The sequence below is a fragment of the Giraffa tippelskirchi genome, chromosome 12 (genome assembly GCF_054371585.1).
Source record: "Giraffa tippelskirchi isolate mGirTip1 chromosome 12, T2T-mGirTip1v1.2.pri, whole genome shotgun sequence".
Classification (NCBI taxonomy): domain Eukaryota; kingdom Metazoa; phylum Chordata; class Mammalia; order Artiodactyla; family Giraffidae; genus Giraffa; species Giraffa tippelskirchi.
In genome coordinates, this window is record NC_137286.1 from 89,617,916 (window position 1) to 89,635,400 (window position 17,485).

General features: G+C 35.7%; 1 protein-coding gene across 9 annotated transcripts in view; it reads left to right on the top strand.

Moving 5' to 3' along the window:
* Nucleotides 1–17,485, top strand: part of RB1 (RB transcriptional corepressor 1) — a 117,641-nt gene that overhangs the window by 55,520 nt on the left and 44,636 nt on the right. For 7 of the 9 annotated variants that reach the window (XR_014070574.1, XM_081547449.1, XM_081547447.1 and 4 more), the window contains 5 exons: nucleotides 2,277–2,393; nucleotides 3,842–3,898; nucleotides 3,984–4,015; nucleotides 4,104–4,180; nucleotides 5,162–5,358. Coding sequence is in view for 7 of the 9 variants with exons in the window: in XM_081547449.1 (XP_081403575.1) it covers nucleotides 2,277–2,393; nucleotides 3,842–3,898; nucleotides 3,984–4,015; nucleotides 4,104–4,180; nucleotides 5,162–5,358 (480 nt within the window). In the remaining 2 variants the exon portion in view is untranslated. Of the gene's footprint in view, nucleotides 1–2,276; nucleotides 2,394–3,841; nucleotides 3,899–3,983; nucleotides 4,016–4,103; nucleotides 4,185–5,161; nucleotides 5,359–11,645; nucleotides 11,782–17,485 lie in introns of those variants that run through there. The other 2 variants (XM_081547448.1, XM_081547454.1) reach the window with 2 other exon arrangements.

Consider the following 17,485-nt stretch of genomic DNA (forward strand, 5'->3'; position numbering starts at 1 on the left):
TTCTCCAACATCACAGTTCAAAAGCATCAATTCTTTGGTGCTCAGCTTTCTTTATAGTCCAACTCTCACATCTATACATGACTACTGGAAAAACCATATTTTTGACCAGACGGACCTTTGTTGGCAAAGTAATGTCTGCTTTTTAATATGCTGTCTAGGTGGTCATAACTTTTCTTCCAAGGAACAAGCATCTTTTAATTTCATGGCTGCAGTCACCATCTGCAGTGATTTTGGAGCCCCCCCCAAAATAAAGTCTGTCCCTGTTTCTCCTGTTTCCCCATCTGTTTGCCATGAAGTGATGGGACCAGATGCCATGATCTTAGTTTTCTGAATGTTGAGTTTTAAGCCAACTTTTTCACTGTCCTTTTTCACTTTCATCAAGAGGCTCTTTCTTCGCTTTCTGCCATAAGGGTGGTGTCATCTGCATATCTGAGGTTATTGGTATTTCTCCCGGCAATCTTGATTCCAGCTTGTGCTTCATCCAGCCCAGCGTTTCTCATGATGTACTCTGCATATAAGTTAAATAAGCAGGATGACAATATACAGCCTTGACATACTCCTTTCCCTATTTGGAATACCTGTATACCACATCTTTATCTATTCATCTGTTGATGGGCACCTAGGTTGCTTTCATTCTTGGCTATTGTAAATAATGCTACAGAGAACATAAGGGTGCATAATATTTTTTCAAATTGGTGTTTTCATTTTCTTCATATAAATACCCAGAAGTGAAGTTGCTGGACTTTATGGTATTTCTGTTTTTAATTTTTTGTTGAGTCTCCAAATTGTTTTCTATAGTGGTTGCACCAGTTTAGACTCCCACCAGTGGTGTACACGGGTTACCTTTTCTCTACATCCTCACCAACACTTATTATTTGTTCTCTTTTTGATAATAGCTGTTAGACAGGTGAGGCAATATCTCATTCTGCTTTTGATTTGCATTTCTCTGATGATTGGCCATTTCTCTTTGAGACCCCATGGACTGTAACCCTCTAGGCTCCTCTGTCCGTGGAATTCTCCAGGCACAAATACTGGAGTGGGTTACCATGCCCTCCTCCAGGGAATGATGAGTGTTGTTAAGTATCTTCTCTTGTGATTGTTGACCATTTGTATGTCTTCTTTGGAAAGATGTGTGTTCAGTTCTCTGCCTATTTTTCAATCAGTTTTTTGTTTTGTTTGTTTGATATTGAGTTGTTTGAGTTCTTTGTATGTTTGGCTATTAACCCTTTATCAGATATATCATTTGCAAATATCTTCTCTTATCCTGTAGGTGGCCTTTCTTTTTGTTGATAGTTTCCTTTACTTTGCAGAAGCTTTTTGGTTTGAAATAGTTCCACTTGTTTATTTTGCTTTTGTTACCTTTTTTTGGGAGTCAATTCCAAAATATCATCTCCAAGACTAATGACAGGGAGTTTACCATTCATGTTTTCTTCCAAGAGTTTCATGATTTCAGGTCTTATGTTCAAGTCTTTAATCCAGTTTGTGTTAATTTTTGTGTGTAGAGTAAGATAGTGGTATAATTTCAGTTTTTTGAAACTGGTTTTCCAGTTTTAGCAGCACAGTTATTAAAGAGATTGTCCCATTCCTTACTTTATATTTTGTATTATTGACTCTTTTGTGGTAACTAATTGATCATATGCATGGGTTTATTTTGGAGCTCTATATTCTGTTCCATTGATGTATGTTTTTATACTAAAGCAAACTGTTTTGATTACTCTAGCTTTGCAGTATAGTTTGATACCTCCAGCTTTGTTCTTCTTTCTCAAGATTGCTTTGGCTGTTTGGGGTCTTTTGTGGTTCTACATACAGTTGCTTTACTCTGTATAAATACCTTGAAATTTTGACGGAATTTTTTGAATCTGTAGATTGCTTTGAGTAGTATGAATATTTTAATAATATTAATTTCCTTGAGTATGCAATACTTTCATTTGTGTCTTTTATGATTAGCTGTTTTTCTTTGGTATCAGTTGTAAAATCTGTGAGGCTGTTTTTTGATGGTTAAGGGAAGGGCTAACAAATCTTTCCTAACTTGCCAGCAGAAAATTTAGATAATAGGGGTTTTTTAGTTGTAGTCTAGTAATTTCTGGTCCCTGTCATCCCAGAATGGAATGCTTTGTATTTCTCATATTTTCAGTAGTTGTATTTACTTATTTATTGTGAAGTGTTTTCACAGTATAAACAATTGAAAGTAATAAGTCATGCTATTAGAACAGAAAGTTTTAATTCTCTGATTAGACAGTATCCTCTATGTTAATTTCTTTCTTTCCTTCTGAAAGAATTGCACAGTGAATCCAAAGGAAAGTATCCTGAAAAGAGTGAAGGATATTGGGGATGTCTTTAAAGAGAAATTTGCTAAAGCTGTGGGACAAGGATGTATGGAAATTGGATCACAGGTAACTTGAACTCATTTTGATGAGTACCACTGTATAGTAAATAATTTCAAATGCAGCATCTGTCCAAGTTGTGTAAATACTATCTAATAGTATAAAATTTTGGCAGCTACCATATCTTGGTTGCCTGTGTATGATGCTATTTGGAAAATCTTTATGGGCTAGCTCTCCTTACTCTATTACAGAAACCAAAGCGAAACATGCAGAAAATTTTAGAAAACTTATGTAAATTTTAGAAAATACAAGTAAAAAAAAAATCAAAATCTTGTTGATATTAAGTTTTTGGTGTATATTCTTTAACTTTACATATGAATATTCATGTATGCATATACTTATATGAATGGAATATTATACATGCCATTTATTAGTGGTATTATTGAATGATGTTACTTTTACTATTGCTGTTATTCTTTCAGAAAATCTGAAACTAATATTTGGCAAGAGAATGGGCTCTGGATCCGAGCCATGGTTTTATATCTGGCTCTTTCATATATGAGCTGTCAGGTTTCTTTCATATATGAGCTGTCAAGTATAGCAAGTATTTGCTATACTTTGTGGCATTAATGAGGTAATATATAGAATATATTTGAAAACTGTAATCTACTATACACATTTATTTTAGTGTAGTGATGTTATATTTTGATACCATCTGTATTTTAAACAATTATATTTAAAAGTTCTTTTGGTCATAATTTGGAATGAAGGATTATGGTGTATATTTGTGCTTATTTTGACTGTTTTTTAAACTAATGGAAACTAGTTATTTGATTAAAACTTTTTGCTGATAAGATCCTGTAGATCTGATTTTTGCCTTTGGCAGCTTTATGGAAAGGTACTCTCTTAATCCTGGAGAACTATCTTAAATACATGTACTAGGTCACAGAAGTGTCACATTCATGTGTAAAATGGTTAAAACAGTACCAGGTTCCACATTGGCTCAGATGGTAAAGAATCAGTGTGCAATACAGTGGACCCAGGTTCAGTCCCTGGATTGGGAAGCTCCCCTAGAGAAGGGAATGGCTACCTACTCCAGTATTCTTGCCTGGAGAATCCCATGGACAGAGGAGCCTGGTGGGCTACAGTCCATGGGGTCGCAGAGAGTTGGACACGACTGAGCAACTAACACTAACATATATTCTTAGTACCTATATATCTGTTATGTAGACTGAAGTAGGAATGTAGGAAAACCATATACTGGACCCCTCCTCTTGAAAATTTATCAGGAATATGAAAACCATCATTTTATATGGGGTCGCAGAGAGTCGAATTCAACTTAGTGACGAACACTTTCACTTTCCTCAGTTTTAGACAAGCTAGCTTTTGTGCTTTCTTGGTAGCCATATTTCTAAGAAGGGTCAGAGATGTGTCTCAGGGCAAAATTTTTTAAAAATTAGTAATTGTTATGTTTTCTAAAATAGTGGGATCTGATTTTTTAATTTGTTTGTTTGTAGCGATACAAACTTGGAGTCCGATTGTATTACCGAGTAATGGAATCCATGCTTAAATCAGTAAGTTAAAAAGAACATAATAGAAAAAAAAAAATTCATTGCTAATGCAAAGAAGGCTTCAGTTAATTTTTTAAATCTGTTTTAGGAAGAAGAACGATTATCCATTCAAAATTTTAGGTAAATTTTTGTTTTAGTAAAACAATTTCCTTTTTTTTTTTTAAATATAATAGTAAATGTTACAGAAATCATTCTTTTTTTCCTTTAGCAAACTCCTGAATGACAACATCTTTCATATGTCTTTGTTGGCATGCGCTCTTGAGGTTGTAATGGCTACCTATAGCAGTAAGTTAAATTTTAGTAAATAAACATTCTAGTTCAATTTAAAGTTTAAAAAAACTTATCTGAGGTGTTGTGTGGGTTTTTTTAGGGAGGTGGGAGATGGAGAAGTTAAGGAGAAGAAATGCATATTTTAGATCATCATATACAGAAGAATATAATTGGTTACCTTAGAATGGCTTGTGAACTTGGATTATTTCAAATTATCTTGGGAATACTTTCACAAGGCCTCTATTTTGGTCTATACTGGATCCAGGAAATGTACCTATTTAACCCCCTTTAAAGACTTAGGAGATTGTAAAATCCCTGAGAAGTACTATTGAGCAGCTTCCACTGATAAGGAAGCACTGCCACATGTATATATTCAGTGTTATGAGACCAAAGGTTGGAACTGAAATCTACCAGATAAATGGAACAGAGGCCACCAATAGTGGTTTTTTTAAAATACAATTTTCAACATGTATATTACTTTGCAAATAATGTTGCGACTGTCAAAAAAAGTTTTGTTTGTAAAAAACAAAAGAAAAAAATTTGTCTAAGGATACAAAATATTACGTAACTAATATAACCAAGAAATGCACAATTGAAACAGATTTTTCTAACCAAATTATCAAAATCTAAACAATCACTTCCCCTCTTAATCAACGATTAATGAGACAGTTAAAACGGATATGCCAATGCATTACTGGTTGGATGTTAAGCCTGTCCCTGATACAAGTTTAGAATATTTAAACCTTTCAAAATTTGATATAAGCTATGAGCCTTCTATGTAAAAGAGACATACATGCATATGCACTCAGACTTGGGAAGCCTATTTCCTAGGAGTCTGTGGACCCCAGAATAAAAAATTCTGTTTTAAATAAAATTTTTTGTTTAGCCTTTCTACTGTGTTTTAATTTTTTGTTTGATAAAACCTTTGAACTGAAAAATAATGTAATTCATGACTTTCTGTTTCATTCCTAAGTTATGTTTTTCTTTTATTTTTAGGAAGTATGTCTCAGAGCCTGGATACTGGAACAGATCTATCTTTCCCATGGATTCTGAATGTATTTAACTTAAAAGCTTTTGATTTTTACAAAGTGATTGAAAGTTTCATCAAAGCAGAAGCCAACCTGACCAGAGAAATGATTAAACATTTAGAACGATGTGAACATCGAATCATGGAGTCCCTTGCATGGCTGTCAGTAAGTAACTAGCTAAAATAGTTAAAGATATTCGTATGCATATGGATAACAGTTATCTGTTAGTGAGATATATTTGTTAAAATTTAACTGAAGAGCAAATATGCGATTTAATGAATAATGTGATTTCCAAGTAGAGCCCAAGAATCAAGTAGAATATTATCAATAGAATGGTGTCCTTGATCTCTCCAGACTATCTCATATAGAAATTTATTATGAATTGCTTTTCGTAAAGCTTGGCACTTCAAAAAAAGCAGAATTCTTTAAAGTAATTGGAAACTTTATTTAAAGTAGGAGTGTCATGTTTGAAAATTTAAATGTCTGGTCTTAAATTTCAACAGAATAATAAAAAAAAAAAATTGACAGGCTATTGAGATGATTTAAAAGTACAGATTTTTAGTTCAATTTAATTTGATTTTTTTTTGTCCCATCGTTAAAGATAATCTGAAATCTACACAGGTGTAGTTATTGCTTATAGCATTGTATGGGCAAACAGAATATTCTAGGTGGTCTATTTATAGCATATAAGCTATTGATAAAGGTTTATTTAAAGGAAGGTTATATTTCCTATGTAGTAATAATAAAACGTCTATATGAAGTTCTTTTGTTACGCTCTTTAAATCTTCATAGTTGGGCAATACTTTGTTAATCATCAGGTTTGTAGATTGAGATACAGTTGGTTTCTTTTGAAACTGTTGCATGCTAAGCTTACATCTTTTCATTTATATCAGCATATAGAAATGACAATGAAAAAATTAAGGCTTTAGTTATATTAGAATCTTTATCTTCATGTTAACGTAGTTTTAATATTTTAAAAATGTAATGGCTAAGAGATAACTTGTTTCTTTGTACTTTTCTTGTATTGCCATATAGACAGAGTGGATAGAAAAGGAGAGAAGTAGGGGAAGTTGATAGATATTGTATTGCTATGATTGAATTGGGTAAGTCTTTTATACAAAAGTTTCTGCTCTGTAAAAAAAGGAGTAGTTAGGAGAAAACTCTTGGAATCTGGGGGTTCAATGAAAGTAGCAAAAATAAATACATAGATCAATAAATGAAATAAATAGAGTACTTTTCAGAGGGTGCCATGCCCTCTTTTCCTAGAAAATGAAATCAAGACATTACTGTATCATCTGAAAGTGACTATTCTCATTTCTTTTAGAGATCTTTTATTTCTGTTGATACACATCTGCTATATGCCTTGTATTGAGGTAGATATTGTGAGGATATAGAAAAGACACAAGCTCTGAAAATTATGGAGGAAGTAGTAGAAATTTACTGTTGAAAAGTGCTGGTGTTGAAGCCTATTTAGTTCAGTTACTGGTATTCTAGGATTCTAAACAATATTCCTTTATTTTTGAGAATTTTTGGAGGAAAAGTAACATGCACAAAGTCTGGTCAAGGGTACAGGTTTTTAATAATAGAGTAGTGTGGACTTCATAAGCCTCTGGATTTAAATTCTAAGTTTGATATTTCTAGGGGATGAGATTATAGACCACTTTTAGTGTTTGAATTTTCAAAAAATCAATACATACAGCTGTTTTAATCATAAACAAAACAGAGTGGTGGTGGGTAGCTATGAAAATAAGTCATACCACACAACATAATATGTGAGTCTTTTCCTGTGAGAATAATTAACATTTTAGAGAGGAGGCGTGCCATAGATAAATTTGAGCTTTCACAGACTGTAGGATTTTTTTCTTTATTGAAGTATAACATATATACAGAAAAGCATATCACAAGTTGTAGTTCAAAGGATTTTTTACAAATAGAATGTACCCACGTTACTAACATATAGATCAAGAATCAAGCAATTGAGCACACCTATGATACCAAAATCCAGATCAAGAATCGGAGCAAACCTGCTTGGTTTTTTGATTCTGTATTACAGTCAGAATCTCTCATTGAACTGAAGATATTTATGAGAACATACTCACAGGGAAACATCAAGTGAGATACTACTTACTTTGCTCATTGGTAATTTAATGAAGAAAGAACATTGTTGTATCTTTAATGGTTGCATGGGGAAAGGGTTGAGTACCTTTACTGCTGTCTTCAGAAAACTAAATCAAGAACAGAGTAACTTCAAGAAGGCACACTTCTGTTTTTTTGATCCCAGAGAGATTAACAGGCAACATATGAATAAAAAATGCTAAACAATCTATTGAAAAACCTAGTGAAATCTTGTCCTCTGGAAATCTGGAGGATTAGGGGTGGTTTAAAATGAACCATGCCTAAGCATTGGACCAAATGACTTACAGATGTTTAGGCCTCTTAAATCTGTTAAGCAGTTTATCATGCCAGTAGATGATGAGGTGAGATGTGGATATTTTACTTTCAGTATATTCAGACTGTTGGATTTTTTCAGTAAAATCTCTGTAAACCGAAATAGACCAGGTAGTTTATTCTCTAAATGGTCTTTTTTGTGGGCTTCTGTGGATTTTTCCTCTTGATCTGCCCACATCTGTGGCTACTTTAACACTGTTTCTCTCACAGCCACCAGAGAAATTTTTATAAATGCAGAACAACTCTCATGATGCTAATTCCTCGATGAAAAATTTTTTGTAGGGGACCTGTGCCTCTGGTAATATGGAGGGAGACCATACCGTATGACTCCTCACAAAAAAATACAACTATAAAACCTGTGCACACTCAGTTGTGCCTGACTCTTTGAGACCTCATGGACTGTAGCCCACCAGGCTCCTCTGTCCATTGGATTTTCCAGACAAAAGTACTGGAGTGGGTTGCCATTTCCTTCTTCAGGGGATCTTCCTGACCCAGGGGTGGAACCCACAGCTCCTGTGTCTCCTGATTGACAGGCAGATTCTCTTTCACTGAGCTACCAGAGGTATCGCCTGAAGTCACTGACCTTTTAGAGCAGACAGCCTAGTTAAGAAATGGAATAGGGGAGCTGTGAGCCTGGGTAGGAAGCTTTTAGCTTGGGGCTGGGAGGTATAGGGGGAGGTGAGTGCCAGTGGGAAAATCTCAGGCTTTCTGACCAGGCAAACTGGAAAATTGAAACCATGGACTATTACCTGTCGGGTTCCTCTGTCCATGGAATTTTCCAGGCAAAGTTACTGGTGTGGGTTGCCATTCCTTTCTCCAGGGGATCTTCCTGACCCAGAGACTGAACCCAGCTCTCCTGAATTGCAGGCCGATTCTTTACTGACTGAGCCACCAGGGAAGCCTGTCTCAAAGTGGCTTTAATGAAAGGCAAAAGATCTGACTTGAAACAGAAGCTGCTGGTGAATAAACAATTTACAGCTCAAGTTCAGTAAAAATAATTACCTGCTTTAAGACAAACCAACAAACAAAAAATAGTCATTTGAGAAAAATAGCAGAATCCAGAATCTTTACAACTTAAACATTTATGGTGTTCAGGATACAGTTCTTTAATTACCCAGCATACAAAGAGGGTCAGAGAAATCAAATGTATGTTTTTAGTGTGGGAATTTTAAGTAATTATTTGTTGCCTACAGGGCTCTCTTTTAGAAGCTTTGTCTTTTCCTTTTTTCTTATCAGCAGTTTAAAGTGTGGTCTGTGATCCCCTGGTGATCCTGGAAAACATTTTAGGGGATCTGCAATGTGAAAGCTATTTTCATATTACTGTTAAGATGTTATTTATTTTTTTCACTCTGTTGACATTTATGCCAATGACATTTATTCCAAAACTTTTGGAACCTTTGCACTGTATTAGAGCAGTAGCATCAAAGTGTTTGTGGGTTTTTTTTCAGCTTTTTATTTTATTTTATGTTTGGGTATAGCTGATTAACAATGTTGTGGTAGTTTCTGGTGAACAGCAAAGGGGTTCTGGTGATCCGCCACATATGTACTTGTATCCATTCTGCCCCAAAGTCTCCTCCCCTCCAGGCTTGTGGTCACTGTATTCTTCACCACCACAAACTCTCAGTTAAAAAAAGCAAAACGTGCCTGTTGTCATTTAAAAACATCATTGATGAGCCAGTTAAAAGTATTTATTTTATATAATCTCTATTCTCTATTCTCAAGTATTTATTTTATATAATCTCTATTCTCAAGTGGTTGAAAGCAACTAACGATAAATGTTTCCAATGATAAGTTTTGAGTTCTCAAGGGAAAATTAAAATTTTGATAATCTTGTATTCACTGTAAGCAGAATAGCTTCCCAATACATCAAAGACTTTTCTGATGAATTGAGTAGTAGTATTAGTAAATGTGATTGTTTAACATTACATAAAGAGATTCATCAGCATTGTAAGATCTATGTAATTCAGTGAACTGTTATATCCAAATGACCAATGCATCATGCTATAAAATCATACATGAGTAAGAAGTTTATTCAGAGTTTAAGGTCTTTGATAGATAGATAGATCAATGGTTTTTAAGGTCTCAGAATGTGACGTTTAATTCATGAATTAAAATTCATGAAAATTAAAAATTAAAATTAAAAATTCAATGAAAATTAAAATTCATGAAAGTTGTTTCCAATTTCACATTGCAATTAACCTTTAAGAAACTACTGCTTGTTGAGTTTTAGGGTAGTGTCAAAAAAGAATATCCCGTATTATCTGAAAAGTCTATTAAAATACTCCTTCTTTTTTTCAACTACATATTGTGTGAGGCCAGATATTCTTATAGTTCAACCAGACAACACATTTCAGTGAAGCAAATACAGAAGCAGATACGAGAATTCAAGTCTCTTCTATAGGCTAGATGTTAAAGGGATTTGCAGGATTGTAAAACTCTGCCACTGTTCTAATTTTTTTCTTTTATTTAGGAAAATAGAGTTAGGTTTCATAAAAATGTTAGCTTTGTTAACATATAGCAAGCTTCAGTTCACTTCAGTTCAGTCGCTCCGTCATGTCTGACTCTTTGCAGCACTGGATTGCAGCATGCCAGGCCTCCCTGTCCATCACCAGTTCCTAGAGCTTACTCAAACTCATGTCCATAGCAAGCTTATTTTGGTTATTTCAGATAAATTGCATTCTTAAAATTTTTTCAGTTTTAATTACACTTAATTAACTTTAAGATTAAATTATTAACACAGTAATATTGCATGTGTACTCGGTCATTTCAGTCATGTCCAGCACTTTGTGACTCTATGGACTGTAACCTGCCAGGCTCTTCTGTCCAAGGGGTTCTCAAATATTGATAGACACACTCACATGAACAAAAACTTTTGGATCCTCAATAATTTAAGAATGTTAAAGGATGCTGAGTCCAAAATGTTTTGAGAATACTTTCCTTATATTCTCTTCTCGATTCAGACTTCTCTGTTTACTATTACTCACACATCCATGTTTGTCTCTGCCTGTCTCTGAATCTTTGTTCACTTCATAGGCTCCACCTGAAATGCTTTCCCCTTTTTATTTACCATATTTTCAGGTCTACTTCCACTTTGCCTTTTGCGACCATCCTAAGTCTATAGTCATTCTTTCCTCCTTTGCAGTCTTACAGTGTTGATCAATACTACTTCCTGGTCATTTATAAACTTTGTATCTTATTACATGTGTGTGTTTCATTTTAAATGAGTTAATGTATGGGAAAAGCACTTGGAACAGCATCTCTGGCTTTGTATTATAAGATATGGCAGTTAATTACACAAGTGAGAATGAAGGACAGAGAAAGGGTCAATTTATGACATTAAGGTAGTATCATTCATTAAAGATACCCGGGATTGAATGAGATTTCCTTGGGAGGTGAAATTTGATTATGTTGAGTTTGAATTGCCTGTATATCATCAAGTAAATGTGTCAAGAGGCAGTTGGATATGTGTGTCTGGAGTTTAGGAAAGAAATTCTAGGCCAGGAATAGAAACCTGAGAGCTGCTGGCACACATATAATAACAGAAATTACCACCCTTATTGACAATTTATCTTGTGTCACCCACACTATGGTGAGTACTTCTTATCATTTCATTTGACTTTTATAATAATCCATGAGGTATTATTATTCTAAATGAGGGAAATAATGCTTAGAGAAGTTTAATAACTTGCCCTAAACCATATAAGCTAAACAGCAGAGCTTATGGCTTGAACACAGGTCTCTCTGGCTCCAAAACTATAAATCCCTGTGTTTTACCAAATGACTAAAGTTTAGGAAATAGAATAAGGTCACTTAACAGGAGAGTGTAGTACAAAAAGAGAATGTAATTTAGGATAGAATCCTAAGGTGCACCAACAGTTAAGAGATAGAAAGAAAACAGAAGCCTACAAAAGAGATCAAATCAAGGAATCCTCCTGTCACTAAGGAGAAATATCAGAAGTGGTGTCATAAAGAGACAATGAAAAGGTCTGAGTGCTTGCTATTTCAGATACTGTAGAAGTCAGTAACAACTGAAGAGTGTTTATTAGTTTCAGCAACAAGGAAGCCACTGGTGAAGGTAGCAAGGACTGTTAGAAGAAATGGTGTGGGAGCAGGAGTAGATCGCAGTGGAATTTGGCTGAGGTATGAGTGAGAGAGAAAGTGGAGACAGTGCTTATAAATAGTTTCTACCAGTCTTATCTGTAAAGGGAAGTAAAGGTATAGCTGGAGGTATGTGAGGCAGCGGGATAATTATTTTTCAGGATGGGAAAGGAAGGATTAAATGTTGATAGAAATGAGTTATCTATTGCTGAATGGCACATCAGTGGCTTAAAACAACCATTTTATTTTGCTTATGGTTCTGCGGGTCAGGAATCTGGGAAGAGCTAGACTGGACAGACCATGCTGTGTCAGCTGGTGTCTGGGGCAAGATTCACTTTTAAAATGTTTCTTAGAAGTCTGGTACCTTGCTCCTGCCTGGTATGTGCTGACCTCCCCCTCCCTTTCTATTTTTTTCCTCCTCCTCATCTTATCCTCCTGAGCTTCTCATATGAGAAACTGTGCATCTCATAGCATTTTGGTTTTAGAGTAGTTGGCCTTCTTACAGAGCAGCTCTTTGTCACTAGTTTTAAGCAATTTGATTAAGATGTGCCTTAGTTCAGTTTTCTTCATGTTTCTCTTTTTGGAGTTCTACTTCAAAATGTGGGCTTATATGTTTCATCAAATCTGGGGCCATTATTTTCTTGAAATGTTTTTGTTGACTCCTCTCACCCCTTCCTGCAGGGATTCTGGTCACACATGTATTCAGTTCAGTTCAGTCGCTCAGTCGTGTCCGACTCTCTGCGACCCCATGAATTGCAGCACGCCAGGCCTCTCTGTCCATCACCAACTCCCGGAGTCTACCCAAACCCATGTTCATCGAGTCGGTGATGCCATCCAACCATCTCATCCTCTGTCGTCCCCTTCTCCTCCCGCCCCCAATCCTACCCAGCATTAGGGTCTTTTCCAATGAGTCAACCCTTCGCATGAGGTGCCCAAAGTATTGGAGCTTCAGCTTCAACATCAGACCTTCCAATGAACACCCAGGATTGATCTCTTTTAGGATGGATTGATTGGATCTCCTTGCAGTCCAAGAAACTCTCAAGAGTCTTCTCCAACACCACAGTTCAAAAGCATCAATTCTGCGGCACTCAGCTTTCTTCACTGTCCAACTGTCACATCCATACATGACCACTGGAAAAACCATAGTCTTGACTAGACGGACTTTTGTTGGCAAAGTAATGTCTCTGCTTTTAAACATGCTATCTAGGTTGGCCATAACCTTCCTTCCAAGTAGTAAGCGTCTTTTAATTTCATGGCTGCAGTCACCATCAGCAGTGATTCTGGAGCCCAAAAAAGTAAAGTCTGACACTGTTTCCACTGTTTCCCCATCTATTTCCCATGGAGTGATGGGACCAGATGCCATGATCTTAGTTTTCTGAACGTTGAGCTTTAAGCCAACTTTTTCACTCTCCTCTTTCACCTTCATCAAGAGGCTCTTTAGTTCTTCTTCACTTTCTGCCATAAGGGTGGTGTCATCCGCATATCTGAGGTTATTGATATTTCTCCCAGCAATCTTGATTCCAGCTTGTGTTTCTTCCAGCCCAGCGTTTCTCATGATGTACTCTGCATATAAGTTAAATAAGCAGGGTGACAATATACAGCCTTGACGTACTCCTTTTCCTATTTGGAACCAGTCTGTTGTTCCATGTCCAGTTCTAACTGTTGCTTCCTGACCTGCATACAGGTTTCTCAAGAGACAGGTCAGATGGTCTGGTATTCCCATCTCTTTCAGAATTGCGAGAGGGCATCAGAGGGCAGACACACTAAAACTAAAACAACACATGTATTAGGTCACTTAAATTGTCCCACTGCTCACTGATGCTCTGGTTGTTGTTGATGTCCCAGATGTTTTGTTTCTGTTTCACTTGAAATTGTTTCTATTATACCTGTGTTTTCAAGTTCATTACATTTTTCTTCTGAAATGTCTTATTTGCTACTAATTCCATCTACTGTGCTTTTGATCTTAGGTATTAGATTTTTCATCTCTAGAATCTGATTTGAATCCTTTTCTAAATCTTTCATATCTCTCTTCAGCGTGTCTGTGCTTTCCTTTACGTGCAACATCTGGAATATAGTTACGATAATTATTTTAAAGTCCCTGTCCACTAGCTCTAACATCTGTGTCTTTTTAGGACTCTCTGTTGACTGTTACTTCTCTTTTGAAGAGTCTTTTTTTTTGGCTGCTTGGTAACTTTTTATTGGACATTGTGAATTTTACCTTCGTGGTCCTGGATATTTTCATATTCCTTTCACTATTCTTGTGTCTTGGGACACAGTTCAGTTACTTGGAAGCGTTTGATCCTTAAAAGGCTTTTTGTTGTTTCTAGACAAAGCCAGTCTTTAATCTTATGACTAATTTTTCCCCATTCTTGAGGCAATCCCCTTCTAGGTGCTCTACCTGATGTCTCATACATTACAAGGTTTTTCCAGACTGGCTGGTGGAAATCAGAACTCTTCTTGGCCCTGTGTCAACTCCTGGGATGGTTCTGCTTCTTCCCTTGCTTTTCCTGGCCTCCGGTAGTTGGCACGCTCTGATCAGGACTGGGGTAAAGACCTAGAGTAACTCTCTGCAGACTCCTGGAGTGCTCTCTTTGCAAATCTCTCTTTTCTGTGTAAGTCTCTCCTCTGCTACTCTGTCCTGCTAATTTTCCTCATTTCTCTGTCTTGAATTCTCAATTCTGTTTCTTCAACCAGGGAGACCACTGAAGTCTATTTCAGTTTCTCCTCCCTGACTTGTAACCTGGGAACTCTCTCCAGGCAAAGGTGGAGCTTAAGCATTTGCTTTTTTCCCCCCAGGAATTACTGTCTTATACTGCTTGTCCTATTACTGGCCTGTACTCAGTGTCTGAAAACTATTATTTATGTTGTGTGATTTTGTAGTTAAGACAAATCTGGTCTCTGTTCCTTTATCACAGCCAAAAGAGTTATGTATAGTATTTAGTGATTGATAAAGATTTTTGAATATGTATACTTAAAGAGTATTTAGGGTTTCATTTCTATTTTCCTGTATTAAATGCATCATATCTTCTGAATAATAGTATTTCGGAGGATACTTATTATATGGAGAATGTAGAAGTATTAGTAATTAATTGTTGTATTAAATTTTAATAAGTCATAAGAAAGCTGAGCCTCCTCTAAATGTTGTCAAATATAGCTGACTCATTAAATTGGATTCTATTGTGGGTTTTTTTTTGTAGTCACTACACATCAGCAAGTTTCTTCAGTCATTTGCAAAAATATTGAACCAGAGCACTTTTATATAAGAAAAGATTAAAAATGTTTCCTTTTTTATTATTTTTCCAAAATTTAAATGAAGGCCTCTTTTATACATCAGTACAGTTGCAATGAATAGCTTTTATTTTTAGAGTCCGGATTTAATGACACACTTGTAAACAAATTTTTAAGCTTCTTTGGTATTCTTTTGAAATGTCAAACTTGACAGGAAATGAACACAAAAGGGAGAAAAGCCTGTGGCTCTGAAAAAGCCAAAAAGGATATCTGTTGTGTATTTGGATGGTAGATCATTAACCTCTGGTGCACTTTGCACAATGGTTTTAGTATTTACCTTTAGACATTAGTTTTTTTCAAAAGTTATATTTTACGAAGAGCAATGTCTCAGGAAGGCAAATGAATTGTAAGATAATGATTAAGCTGTACTTAACACTTAAAAAATAAGGATGGTGAAGTAATATGATGTCATAAACTATATTTATACAGCAACCATGCTACTATAATGAAAAATGCTTTATGTTGGGTTTTTTAAAAGCTTCTCATGAGTTTTTTTTTTAAGTAAGCATATATTTATCTTTTTTCCAGCAAAACATTTTAGTTTTTAAAAATCTGATTCTTTCTGAAAACATCACTGTGGTTTTATAATGTTCTCATTCTGACCCAGCATACTCCTAATTTCTTGCCCTTAATTCCCATGGTTAAGTTGGCGCTTTCAAGTGATTTAGAAGATTTGACTTTACCTTTCAAAACTAAAATTATTTTATTTTGTTCTAAATAACACCTTTGCTTCCCAATATTGTATTTTTACATTTTACTTTTCAAGTCATCAAGGCTTGAATACTGAACATTTTTTTCTTCTTTTTCTCTGTAGTTTTATAGAGTCTTGTAATATAAAATGTTGTTGTTCAGTCGCCAAGTCGTGTGCAACTCTTTGCGACCCCATGGACTGCATCATGTTGGGCTTTCCTGTCCCTCACCGTCTCTTGGAGTTTGCCCAAGTTCATGTCCATTGAATCAGTGATACCATCCAACCATCTCATTCTCTGTTGCCTTCTTCTCCTTCTGCCTTCAGTCTTTCCCAGCATCAGGGTCTTTTCCAGTGAGTCAACTGTTTACATCAGGTGGCCAAAGTATTGCAGCTTTAGCTTCAGCATCTGTCCTTCCACAAGATTATTCACGGTTGATTTCCTTTAGGATTGACTGATTTGATCTTGCTCTCCAAGGGACTCTCAAGAGTCTTCTCTAAGAAGTTCTCTAACCACAGTTCAAAAGCATCAGTTAAAGTTGATCAGTAATTATAAATACAAAAACCAAAAAAATTACTACGTGTCGTATTTATTTAGTATGTTAAATATCTATTTTCATTTATATTTTCCTAGATCATATCATTACCTTCTTAGCTTGAACATACTATTATAGACTCCTTCTTGGTCTCCCAGCTTTGGCACTACCCTGTGTTCTGTAGTTTGGTGCTGAGTGAATATTCTTAAATGCTTTTTCATGCAATATTCCTGTTCAGAAACCCACAGTAGCTCCCATTGCCTTTAGATAAATGCAGTCTCTTTACTCTGGTTGTGATAATTGGACCCTGCCTTACCTTTCTAGCCTTCTGCTATTCTTCAACCACTCCCTATGTTTATTGTTGTTTTGGTTTGTTTTCCTTAATTTTTTTTATTGGAGTATCCTTCCTTTGCAACATGGTGAAACACTGTGTTCAGAGAGTTCTTTGATCTCTGGAGCAAACCACACTGACATAGTGAGAGTGAGTATGGCCTATTGTGGGAATCAGAAGACCTGACATTTAGAGCCTACCTCTTCCACGTACAAGTTAATGTCTCTATCTTAGTTTTTTGCTTTGTAAATTGAGACAGACCAAAAAGATTTTAGTATTTCTAGCTCAAATATTTTATGATTCTACAAAACTATTTAAATGCTGAGAATTATTTGCCACTGCTGAAGGTGTGCCCCTACTTCAGATTGCTTCACAATATATAAAATGTTGAAGAAACATTTTTCAGAAAAGGATAACAGAGAGGCCTCATTCCCCTGCTCTCCTTTACCTCAGCTTTTCCCAGTTCTCTTTGGATCAAATCTGATATTTGTAAATCAGTTATTTGAAAGGAATTGTACTTGCCCCAGCGAGGTAGCTAATGACATGAGAAATAGTCCCTACCCTTAAAGAGGCTTGGAACCTATAGGAAAGTAAGTCATTGTGATATACTGTGAAATAAGATGGGCCATGAGGGTCAAAGAAGGGAGTGATCAATTATTAAGTGGATGGGAAAAACCTTGAACTGGGTGTGGAAATGTGGAAGGATATTTGGGGGAAAATTATGGACCACATTGGCAATGGTACATGAGTGAGTCCTGATTTAAGACTAGTAAATTAGTCTCAAAAGTCTGTTTTTAGTCTCTTTAAAAGTGAAGAGCTAGCTCTCTTGGTAAATGAGATATTGTACAAAAATGAATGTACAAGATAATTTTGTTGTTGTTGTTCAGGTGCTAAGTTGTGTCT